Below are 12,036 nucleotides of genomic sequence, written 5' to 3'. Positions count from 1 at the left end.
TTGTGCAGTGAGTCAGGGATTTGACTTGTGGAGCCACACCCATCCCCCCCCTTCAAATGGAGCTTGTTTATTCCATGCACCCAGACGTCCTAGTGACCCAAGGTGTCGTTGATGAAAGGGATGGGAAACTCAATGCAAAGGCTTATAGTTTAGCTAGAAGTATTTTTGTCATAACCATTAACTCTTACTGCACAATATGAAAGTAAAACCAAACTAGATGGACTGTGGTGAGCTGTAGCTGTGCAGCAGGATTGGTTCTTGGGCAGCCAGGAGTCAGTTTCATACCGTTTCCAAGTCTTAATTTCTTCCCACGATTGAAACGCAGCATGCAGACAAGCGGCGTTCTGTCAGTGAATTTGTGCAGGAATTTTTGCCAAGGTCCCCTAGCTGACAGATCTACGTCCCATCGTCCCTTGTTCTCCTCTGCTGGCGCGAGGTCAGAACCTCTGGCTGGAGTAAACTGCTCCCTGTCCATCCAGCCTAACACACTGTCAGACAGTTGGAATCTTCTTTTGTCCTTTTTAATTAGTCACACTTCAACTCGGTAATCTCATCAACAATGACAGATGGTGTTAACAAGGCACTGAACCAGCGCTGATTTAACGAATGTCGATCTGTTTTTGAATAAAATCAACTATTCCTGGACCTTATGTTCGATCTTAGTCAATTTTCATTTTTTAATGCTGCTTTTCTCATGAATGGACAAATAAAGTAATTTCATGAATGGATAGAAAAAGAAAGTCCAGCTGTTTTTCCAGGAGCTGAGGGATGATTGTGCATCATACGAGAAACCCAAAACCTATAGGATCAGCTGAAATGTTGTTGGCTTCCACCCCAGAGCACTTAGTGCTCAACTACATAAACAATGAGCATATCAACTCACAGCTGAGTAGTCAGACACGCCTTCACCAGTTGCTCCAAATTTCAGCCGTCTCGGGTTCCAGTCGAGTGTCGGCAAGACGGTACACGCCTGTTCCTGCAACAGCCTGTATCCTGTATAATGCCGGCCCATACCTTAGACATACTGACCCACATGGAAAACTTACTGTGTTTGCTATCAGTCCCAGAGCAGTGATAACATGGACAAAATATTGAAATAAGCAATTTGTCAGAGGTCAGAGGCCTCTAGTCTATAGAAAAGAGTGCTAGCTTTGCTCCCACTCACTTTGCACAACCACAAGTGGATTATTTGCTTAAACTACATGCCTACATGGCCTGGATTTTGACACCTCGCCATACAAAGTATGTCAAATGTCCATAGCTCGCTTACAACACTGTGTAAACCATAGGGACATTCAGCCTGTTGTGTAATATTCCAGGTCAGATTTCTGCTGTGTAAAGGGTATCAGACTCATTGACTTTTCATCCATTGCTAGTTTCAAATGAAACTCTGGACTGTAGTTCCCCATTTGAGTGTGAGCCTTCAACTCATTCACTTAAGGCCATGTGTGGCAAGCATGTGTATGTGATGTGGTCATTTTCAGCTAATTTCAGGGTTCCATTTTTGTCTTTGAATCACTTCTGTAATATTGTGATGTTAGTTCCCTGGGGTTGAATGGCAGACAGGCAGCATTTATTTCCTAACAGTTTCTGCCTTCTACTGCTCTTTTGTAGCCTAGATAATCTCCAGTGTTTATAGGGACATGCCTCTTTTTAAGTAGCAGTTAATCCACCGAGGCCAGACTAACAGTGGTCACTGTTACACTTCGCCCTCACCAGGCGTGGACATCGAGGCGGCCAGGAAGGAGGAGGAGCGGATCATGCTGAGGGACGCCCGGCAGTGGCTCAACAGCGGAACCATCAACGACGTCCGACACGCCAAGTCCGGGGGGACCGCACTCCACGTGGCCGCCGCCAAGGGATACGCTGAGGTTTTAAAGTACGTCCAGACTCCTTACCTCGCCTTTACCTCTAACAAGCTGTAGCCCATCGTTGGATTCCTTTATATTCTAGACTTATCACCTTTATTAATGCTGATTTTTAAGAGATTTCCACTTACATGTTGTCGTTAGATATTTGTTCAGTGGATTCTGCTTATAGCCATGTCCCTTGTGGGAATTTACTTCATTACTGTGTCAGTGGTTATCAAGAACCAATCTCTGGCCTGTCAGTACAGACAGACTGCCTAAGGGAGGGACTGCAGCACCCTGTCCATCTGCTCCTGGGAATGCAGCCAACGAAGTCTCCCACACACTCCACTGCCATAGTTGGCTAACACTAACATCTACCATGTTGAGGACCAGATACTCAGAGGTCAACATTTTTTCCTGTCCTGCAAGATGTTTATTGACTGAAATAGGGTTCTTAAACCTTTTGCACGAATGTATCTGCACTTATGCAAATATTTGATGGAATACTTTTTGGTTTATTTGTGTCTTTGGGTTCTGTTGTTGCCGAACTAATACAAAATGCAGCCAAAATGCTGGCACAGTAACAAAAGCCTGGACACTGGCAACGACTAATAAGATTAGGTTGCAGCACCAAATCCAAAAGAACAAGATTAGCTAAATCTCATAAACACTATTTTTGTTGTCCCCCCCCCCTGCGCCCACCAGGCTTTTAATCCAAGCAGGGTATGATGTAAATATTAAAGACTTTGACGGCTGGACCCCGCTCCACGCTGCTTCACATTGGGGCAAAGAGGAGGCCTGCAAGATACTGGTGGAGAACCTGTGTGACATGGACCTTATCAATAAAGTGGTGGGTAGTACTTCTACAGAGTCTCCATCCTCTATCCATACCCTCTAAGGTTCAGTTGAATGTGGAGCATGTTCTGTACTGCACATGTGCTCTTCTCATAACACTTGTTCTGAGAATTGTCTGCTTCCTCCTCAGGGTCAGACTGCTTTTGATGTCGCAGATGAAGATGTCCTTGGCTACTTAGAGGAATTACAGAAAAAGCAGAATCTGGTAAGCCAGTGTGGCTAATGCTTACATAAGCGCTTTCATTTGAGCCTGGATGAACTGCATAACCTGCTATTAAAGCTTTCAAAAGTGAAACTGAGAGTCACTGGTATATGCCTTGCAGGTGTTATCGTAGCAGAGGCCCTTGATCAAATCAGACTGTCTAAAATAAAAAAATAAAAAGTTTTACATTTATAGCTTTAGGGAGCTTACTGCCTTCAATCATTTAATGTTTTTCTCCCGTTGCAGCTCAATAGTGAAAAGAAGGATGTTAAGAAGTCTCCCTTGATAGAAACGACGACCACTGGGGACAACAATCAAAATCTAAAATCCATTAAGAGGTAAATGTCCTGGTTGGGGGGGAAATGGGGTGACATTAGGTAGTCACTCAGTGAAATACAGTCATGTAATGGATTGTCTTTTATGAATTAACCGCAGGGTAGGTCGCCCAACGCCTCTTTTACACTGCTGCTTCACTCTATCTATGCATATTCACGTTAATAATTCTACCTACTTGTACATATTACCTCGACTAACCGGTGCCCACTGCACATAGACTCTGTGCCGGTACCCCAGCTATATAGAGTTAAGTTCATGTTTTAAGTATTCAGTACATTGAAAGTATCTCTAAGTAATTGAGGCACCCTGATAATATGCAGGTTTGAGTGTTGCTCTGAAATGGTGCACATATCTTTGTAGTTTAATAATGAATCCATGCACACAAAAAGTACAAAACATGTGTTCCAGCAAAGAGACCCTCCTCTTGGAGCCCGAGAAGCCCGCCCCGCGCATCGAGGCCCTGGAACCGGAGAAGGTGGATGAGGAAGAGGGAAAGAAGGACCAGGAGTCCAGCTGCTCCAGCGAGGAGGAAGAGGAGGAAGACTCGGAGTCTGAGACTGAAGCCGGTACGTTCAACCTACTGTAATGGTACACTGGCAGGCAGGGTGTTTCTAAACCCTGACCTGATTTCTGAAGAAGACCTTAGACTGTCTACATTAGTTGAACTGATTTGTAAATGTTGTAGTGTGTCGTAGATGTACTCTTTGGAACCGTGTCTGTACATACTTGTTGCAATGACATCATAAACACTTGTCTGTGACATCACCTATGGTCGTGCATCTTTATGAAAAAGTATAAACACAAAAATGACAGTCTGCATTACATCAACAAAATATGGTCAAAAAAGCATACCTGCTCTATTTTAACACAGACAAACCCATCCATTTAAAGATTATTTTAGTACTAAAAAGCTATGTCAAAAAGACAGCTAATCAGACCATATCTTACGAGCAACAGTTGCAATGACGGTCTGCAGACGACAGTCTTCCTGAGTATCGTTTTTATAATTTTTTTGCCAAGAAACACTTGATGCATTTTAATGGTCTACAGGCACGTGGTTAGATGAAGTATAAACCAGTTTTTATGCATCAGTAACTCATACTAGCCCCTCTCTTCCTCCCCTCCAGACAAGAGCAAGACGCCTGTCCCTGTGAGCAACAGTAACGGCACTGCTGTGGTGCCAACGCCGACCAGCGTTACGGTGTCCACCTCCCCAACCAGCCCCACTAACCAGGTGACTCTCACCTCGCCTGTCAAGAAGGTACGGCCTGGTGGATAGGTCCACTGAAGTCCTCCACTAGTCATCGTCAGCCTCTTCTGCAGAGAGTTTATCACGCCTTTACAGCTCCCTCTACTGAAGAACTCTTTCTGGAGTCACATGACTGACCAAGTGGTTCCGTGTCCCAGAAGTTTGTTAATTATAGAACCTAAAAGGAAGGTTTAACCGCTGATGCGTTAAGATGTAGCCTGTAAACCGGGATACATAGCTACGCCTGAGCTCAGTTTACGCGAGGCCCTGAAATGAGCCAGCGCAATGCCTCACCGGTATACAGATCAATATAATTCCATGTCTGTTTAGTTAAAGCTTTAACACAAACCCACGCTTCACGCTTGGCTGAAGTTACACAGGGTTTACATAAAGGGGATACCTGGGATTTGTTGCCGGTCACATGAAGAGTACAACACTTGGGTAGGTGTTGTCGACACCTGCGGTACACTGTGAACCGAAACAAATGTCAGAGGCCCAGGGGGCGTGAGTTACAATTAGTTGAAGAACAGGAGCTCTGGTCTTCAAATCAAACTTTATTTTCCATATGCGCCGAATACGACACGTGTAGACTTTACCGTGACACGTGTAGACTTTACCGTGACACGTGTAGACTTTACCGTGACACGTGTAGACTTTACCGTGACACGTGTAGACTTTACCGTGACACGTGTAGACTTATGAATTGTTCAGCACTCTAATGGCTTGGGGGTAGAAGCTGTTGAGGAGCCTTTTGGTCCTAGACTTTGCCTTCCGGTACCGCTTGCCGTGCAGTAGCAGAGAGAACAGTTTAACTTGGGTGACTGGAGTCTCTGGCACCGCTTAGTATATAGGTCCTGGATGGCAGGAAGCTTGTCCCCAGTGACGTACAGGGCTGTTTTCACGACCCTCTGTTACGCCTTATGGTCAGATGCTGAGCAGTTTCCATACCAGGCAGGATGCTCTCCATGGTGCAGCTGAACTTTTTGAGGATCTGAGGACCTATGCCAAATCTTTTCAGTCTCCTGAGGGGAAAAGGTTTTGTCATGCCCTCTTTATGACTGTCTTGGTATGTTTGGACCATGATAGTTTGTTGGTGATGTGGACACTAAGGAACTTGAAACTCTCGACCCGTTCCACTACAGCCCCGGCGATGTTAATGGGGGCCTGTTAGGCCCTTATTTTCCTGTGGTCCACGATCAGCTGCTTTGTCTTGCACACATTGACGGAGAGGTTGTTCTGGCACCACACTGTCAGTTCTCTGACCTCCCTATAGGCTGTCTCATCATTGTCGGTGATCAGGCCGACCACGTGTGTCGTCAGGAAACTTAATGAAAGTGTTGGAGTTGTGTTTTGCCATGGAGTCGTGGGTGAACAGGGAATACAGGAGGGAACTAAGTACCCCTGAGGGGCCCCATTGTTAAGGATCAGTGTAGCAGACGTGTTGTTGCCTACTCCTATCACCTGGGGGTGGCCCGTCAGGCAGTCCAGGATCCAGTTGCAGAGGGAGGTGTTCAGTCCCAGGGTCCTTAGCTTAGTGATGAGCTTCGTGGACACTATGGTGTTTAATGCTGTGCTGTAGTCGATGAACAGCATTCTCACATAGGTGTTCCTTTTGTCCAGGTGAGGAAGGGTGGTGTGGAGTGTGATTGAGATTGCATTATCTGTTGGGGCGGTAGGCAAATTGGAGTGGGTCTAGGGTGTCTGGGAGGATGCTGTTGATGTGAGCCATGACCAACCTTTCAAAGCACTTCATGGCTACCAACATGAGTGCCATGGGGCGGTAATCATTTAGGCAGGTTACCTTTGCTTCCTTGGGCACGGGGACTTTGGTGGTCTGCTTGAAACATGTAGGTATTACAGACTTGGTCAGGGAGAGGTTGAAAATGCACCTCGCATCTGGGTTTCCCTTTGTAGTCGATAATAGTTTTCAAGCCCTGCCACATCCGACGAGCGTCAGAGCCGGTGTAGTACGATTCAATCTGAATCCTGTATTAGCGCTTTGCTTGTTTGATGGGTTGTCTGAGGGCATAGCAGTGGTTGTACATGGGGGTGGGTAGCTTTGCTCGACATTGTTAATGGCACACTGTTGACCCCTGGAAGGACACAGGTAAGGTCCTCAGTCAAATATTTTAGCAGTGTTGATTATTACAAGACACCATGAGGATGGGAATTTCTTTCAAAAATGACCCCAGTTTCCCTTTGTCTGCTGCCCTCTGCAGTGCAGATGTGGCGTTGGAGCTGACAATGTACTCAGTGACCTCCGTCCATATACTGTCTCAGTGCAGGCCTGTTACTCTTTAGAGGGCACTTTGCTTTATTCCCTCATAAGAACTGAGGCAATGGACTTGCGCAACATTATCCTAATGATACTACAAACCACTCTTACTTTAAATGTCAACACCACTGGCACAGTATCATTAAACTAGAAAAATACCTGCAATAAACAATACCTGGTCTATACTACTTCTGTTTTTACGTTTCGTTGAAGTCCACAATTTTTTGAAACGGTCACGTTTTCCCTTCAAGTTGATGTTATGTGCCCAAGGAAATTTCTCCCATTGGATATATCCTCCCATCTGATTGCATTTTCTTTGTGGAGGACTCTGCATTCAAGCTGAAGTCCAGACTATGAAATGTACCCATCACTATCCCTGTTATCAATATTTCCTGTTATCTCTGTTGTAGAAATGCTCTTATTCCCCTCCTGCTTTAATGCCTAGCGCACACACAACACAATGTCTTCTGTCTAACGAGAGTGACCAAAACAATTAACAATGTCCGCTTTGAGACTAGCATTGTCTTCTTTTCAAAATGCCTCTTGTGTCCTGCGAGAGCTGTCACTCACTCAACCAATAGAAACGATTGACCCCCTTGTCAGACATTGTTTGGTGTGGTCAGGCCTTAAATTATATCTCTCTCTCTGTGCTAGGAACTGTCTCTTTGCTGCTTCTCTCTCTCTACTCTGTTTCTCTCCCACTCCATTTGTCTCTTTCTCTCTGTCCGCCCCTCTCTCATCATGGCTCTTGTCTTGATTGGCTTTAGTCTGATTATATTACTGCCCTCATGCCTGTGGTGGAGCCAAGCTGTCCTGCATTGTGGCGTCAAGGCTTGCGCAAAACTGGCATTTCTCTTGTGCCCAAAAAAACCATGGTGAGGCATTGGTGTGTTCCAGAGTTATTAGTTACCCTGCCCTTGTTACCGCCGCACCAAATGACAACTTGCCTAATCACCTGACTTCAATAGCCCATCCAGTCAACACTCTTGCTAACATAGTGACAGCCCCCCCCCCCGCCAAAACATTTGTTTTCTGCATGGGTCTTCAAACACACTGTCCTATAATGCTTTCTCTGTGTGTCTGTGGCTCATGTGCTCCAACTAGTGTGGTCTATTTGATGTTTCTGTAGCCATTATGTGTGCAGTGTAACCATATTCCCAAGGCTTGTGTGAGGACTTAATCACTAACTGGAGTTTAAGTGAAGTGTTTAGTCTCTTTCGTGTCTGATTCTAGGCCTGCCACTGCTGCTAAGATTAAGGAGTCGGTACTCTGGCCCTCAGTCAAAAGTCCTAGTACCAGCGTTTATTTATTTTACCTTTATTTTAGCAGGGATTCCCATTGAGACCAAGGATTCTTTTTCAAGGGAGCAGTCGACCTAGATATGGTTATATTATTTCTAGGGGTGCAAGTGAGCATGTCTCCGGCATGTCTCCAGACCCCCCCCATGCGCCCCTACTCAAACATCCCCCTTGAATTTGTTGTCAATCCATGACACGTTATCAAGTGCTGCCATAGATCAGACCGTAGCCTCTGCAGATTCATTCCACACAAACCTTTGCTTTTTGACCTCTTAACCTCTGGACTGCTCTGTGTTCTTCACCCCAGAAAACTAAACTAAACCCCGGACTGCTGCCTTCGTCTGCTCTCTGTATAAACCCCCCTTATTAACGTGTTTTGCTAACGGCTAGCCACTAACCCCTCTCCTCTCTCTCTTCCCCCAGGTGGCCCAGCAGGTGTCCCCTGCCGGTAAGGTCTCTCCTAAAGAGGTCTCCCCTAAAGATAAACAGGAGGATGACAAGACTAAGAAATCGGACGAGTCCCCGGCGTCGTGGCGCCTGGGTCTGAGGAAGACGGGCAGCTACGGGGCGCTGGCGGAGATCACGGCCACTAAGGAGGCCCAGAAGGAGAAGGACACGGCCGGGGTGATGCGCTCGGCCTCCAGCCCCCGCCTCTCCTCCTCCCTGGACAACAAGGACAAAGAGAAGGTCAGTAGCTAACTTAACGCTGTTTCACCCAGGCATCAGTGCAGTCATAATGTGTCCCTATCTGAGCTTGTCATTAGTGCTGACCCGATATCATTTACTTACTGTATGTCTCTATAGGACCCACTCAGTGCCCCTACTATAACAATGTGTCCCTCTCTATCCTAGTCAATAGTGCTGATATTTGATGACATCTGTTTCAAATCATGTTATATGTCCAGCTGCTTTGAACACATTGAAGTGTGTATATTAAGATGAAGTTGATGGACATATACCGGTATCACCGTTCCAGACTGTCTTAAATTTGCGTTAAGTTGAAATCCACCGTTGACGGAGACTGGTTTGTTGGCTGGGGGACAATGTGTGAAGAATGTTAGTAGATGTAGTTTGTGTTTTGAGCCATTTGCTTGAGCTCCTAATGTTTCATGTGCAGGAAAAAGACAAAGGAACCAGACTTGCCTACGTTGCCCCCACCATCCCCAGGAGACTGGCCAGTACATCAGACGTTGACGAGAAGGAGAACAGGTGAAGTGCCAGCGTGGTCCCTCCAAAGGGAAAAGTGCATAGACAGGAGCACCACCTGCTGTTCACTGCTGTGTGTTACAGGCCAAAAACAGCACTGCATGTTGTCTTTATGTAGCTGCTCTGCTGCCTCTGAGTACTTCAGTTTACAATGAAAAATCTACAGATTTAAAAAAGTGGGCTCATACATATTTCTATGACGTGTAGGAATTAGTTACTGGAAAATAATATTCTCACGGGTCACATTTGACCAGCATCAATTAGATTGACAATATCTCAAATGTGTTACAAATATCGGTCATTGATACTTTGTTAGTCATTACTGATTTTACATTTTAGACACATTTTAGGATTTATCCAGTGCTGACTTGTTGTAGCACATTGCTGCTGGTCCTTGCCTGTATATTGTGGATCCCTGGGTGCTATTGTAGTGTGTGTGGTTCCAATCCCAGGGACACTGCTGCTAGTCTGGTACGTAGCGGCTCCTACACCAGGAGACGCTGGGACGATGAGCTGAAGAACAGTGAAGGAAGCGCTTCCACCAATCGAACAACACCCAGCTATCAGCGCAGGTTTGCCACGCTTCACTATATGCTACCCCTCAGGGTCCTCAACGTGACTGACTCACTACACCAGATCAGCGCAGGTTTGCCACGCTTCACTATATGCTACCCCTCAGGGTCCTCAACGTGACTGACTCACTACACCAGATCAGCGCATCCATTCATTCAGTACCAGTTCTGGACTTGCTAATAACGTTGTGGACATATCCAGTTACACTTTTTAGTTCACTCTTAGTAGTTTTGCTCAATGCTAATGTCCCATTTGAAAGCAGTGCATGTACATGCAAACATCTACTGAGAAAAGCTGTTCAAGTCAGTCTAACGCCTCTGTCACAAACGCCACAGTCTCCTGCATGACTACTAGTCCTGTCAGGTTTCTGTGCCTTTAGTTTCTCTATACTACACACCAGGTTCTACATTACAATCTGCCATTGTCACGCTCTTACAGCCTGCAAGGTTCCAAAACGACATAATCCAGAATCCATCACTATGGCTCAAGAAACCAAGACATGGACCAAGTGTATCAGAGCTTAGTGTTTGTGTGTGTGTTATATTAATGTGTGTGGTGTGCCCCCTTGCTAACATGCCTATCTTCGCTCCCCCCACCCCCACACACTGCCAGCACGTCCCACACGCTAACACTAGGGCGGAGCGGCAGCACGCGGGACGTGCCAGCCAAGTCCTCGTCTGCCTCCAGCTTGGACCCTATCACCTGTAACACTAAACCCTGGCAGTCGCCCACCTCCCACTACCAGTCTTACAGCATTTACCGCAGGTATACCACCAGCCCCCACTGAACAAGAACCCCTCTCCACCTCCACTGTCTGTCACCTGTCTGTTGGTCTCGACTGCATAAGTGTTGTGTAGTTCCATGTGTCTTTGTGACTATGGTGTTCTCTTGACCCTCCCATTAACTAAAGAGAATCAACCCCATTTTGGAATACTGGGTAACGGCTAATGGGAGAGGAATTAATCTTCAACGGCCACAGTGTTAACTGTATTGGATTGTAACGTGCCATTCATGGCATGGGTAATGGGTCCTCTCCAGCCTCTTTCACTCTCCTTCCCTCTTTCCTGTTGTCTCGTTCCTTCTGACTGTTGTTCCACTGATATCCACAGTGGTTCCTTTGGCAGGAGGCACGAGGACCTGGGTTCGACCACCTCTTCCTCCACTAGCACCACCACAACCACCTCGTCTGTTACCTCGCCCACCGGCCACCGTGACCGCAGCCTGCTCTCCAGCCTGGGCTCCTCCACCCGCACCGGATCCTCCAGCCTCACCAGCAGGTACACACACGTAAAACATGCATGTGACACACAGGGATCTCCCCCAAATAATGTAAGAGGAGCATTGCACCGCTATGTAAAATAAGTACTTTTTACTTTATCATTTAAGGCCATTTTATTATCTAGATTGCTGGGAATGGCAGTTAGTTGTTAGTCCTCTTTTGAAGTCCTGTGTGTGTACAATTGTGTGGATCAGGTACTGGGCAGAGGAGAGTGCGGAGAGGGAGAAGGAGTCTGCTGCAGTCATCCCTACGATTAACACTGGTTCTACCACCACCACCACGTCCACTACTGGCACGATCATTGGCTCTGACGGCAGGGAGAGACGCAGGTCCGACATGCGCACGTACGCGCACCCCCTGCACACACACACACACGTGCACCCATGGGGGAAAAACAAGGTTGTCACTGATACACACAGCTCATGTTTCTTCACTTCTTCAATGTAATAACTGCCATCTCTGAAAGTGGGATATCTTGAAGCTTGCAGGATCCTGTGCCGTTTGAGATTGCATTGCCTACTTGAGAATTGGGTGTGATCTCCTACAATGTGTACACACTGGAGGAGGAGTGGGAGTCTGTTAAAATGAATGGGGTTAAGAGCACGTCTTCCTGTGAAATCACTGCTGCTGAAAGAAGCCACCTGTTCTGGGAGGGTTCTAGAACCCTGACTGCTTCAGAAAGTTCTCCTTATAAGGAATATGGGGTTTCTCAATGCCTAGACAAGGCTCACGAGTAATTGTGTTCATATTTTTGAATGCGGTGAAGGAACACATTCCCTCTTCAAAGAAAGCATTACAATTACCTGTCTTGTTCCCTCAGTATTTGCAATATTTTGAGACTGATGCTAAATTAAAGGTGAAAGGAGAATAAATATCTCCACAGCTGATGGTACAATACAAATATGGATGTGAG

General features: G+C 46.3%; 1 protein-coding gene across 11 annotated transcripts in view; it reads left to right on the top strand.

Annotated features, from left to right (window-relative positions):
• The window catches only part of LOC135515814 (protein phosphatase 1 regulatory subunit 12A-like), a 62,486-nt gene that overhangs the window by 32,496 nt on the left and 17,954 nt on the right, over positions 1-12,036 (top strand). For 3 of the 11 annotated variants that reach the window (XR_010451857.1, XM_064939559.1, XM_064939567.1), the window contains exons 4-15: positions 1,720-1,879; positions 2,556-2,700; positions 2,836-2,910; positions 3,154-3,245; positions 3,652-3,809; positions 4,371-4,504; positions 8,489-8,752; positions 9,183-9,274; positions 9,724-9,843; positions 10,457-10,609; positions 10,954-11,121; positions 11,318-11,467. Coding sequence is in view for 10 of the 11 variants with exons in the window: in XM_064939559.1 (XP_064795631.1) it covers positions 1,720-1,879; positions 2,556-2,700; positions 2,836-2,910; positions 3,154-3,245; positions 3,652-3,809; positions 4,371-4,504; positions 8,489-8,752; positions 9,183-9,274; positions 9,724-9,843; positions 10,457-10,609; positions 10,954-11,121; positions 11,318-11,467 (1,711 nt within the window). In the remaining variant the exon portion in view is untranslated. Of the gene's footprint in view, positions 1-1,719; positions 1,880-2,555; positions 2,701-2,835; positions 2,911-3,153; positions 3,246-3,651; positions 3,810-4,370; positions 4,505-7,534; positions 7,643-8,488; positions 8,753-9,182; positions 9,275-9,723; positions 9,844-10,456; positions 10,610-10,953; positions 11,122-11,317; positions 11,468-12,036 lie in introns of all 11 variants that reach the window. The other 8 variants (XM_064939560.1, XM_064939569.1, XM_064939568.1 and 5 more) reach the window with 7 other exon arrangements.

The sequence above is a fragment of the Oncorhynchus masou genome, chromosome 27 (genome assembly GCF_036934945.1).
Source record: "Oncorhynchus masou masou isolate Uvic2021 chromosome 27, UVic_Omas_1.1, whole genome shotgun sequence".
Classification (NCBI taxonomy): Eukaryota; Metazoa; Chordata; class Actinopteri; order Salmoniformes; family Salmonidae; genus Oncorhynchus; species Oncorhynchus masou.
The sequence above is the reverse complement of the archived record's forward strand: the minus strand, read 5'-3'. Positions and strand labels throughout refer to the sequence as shown.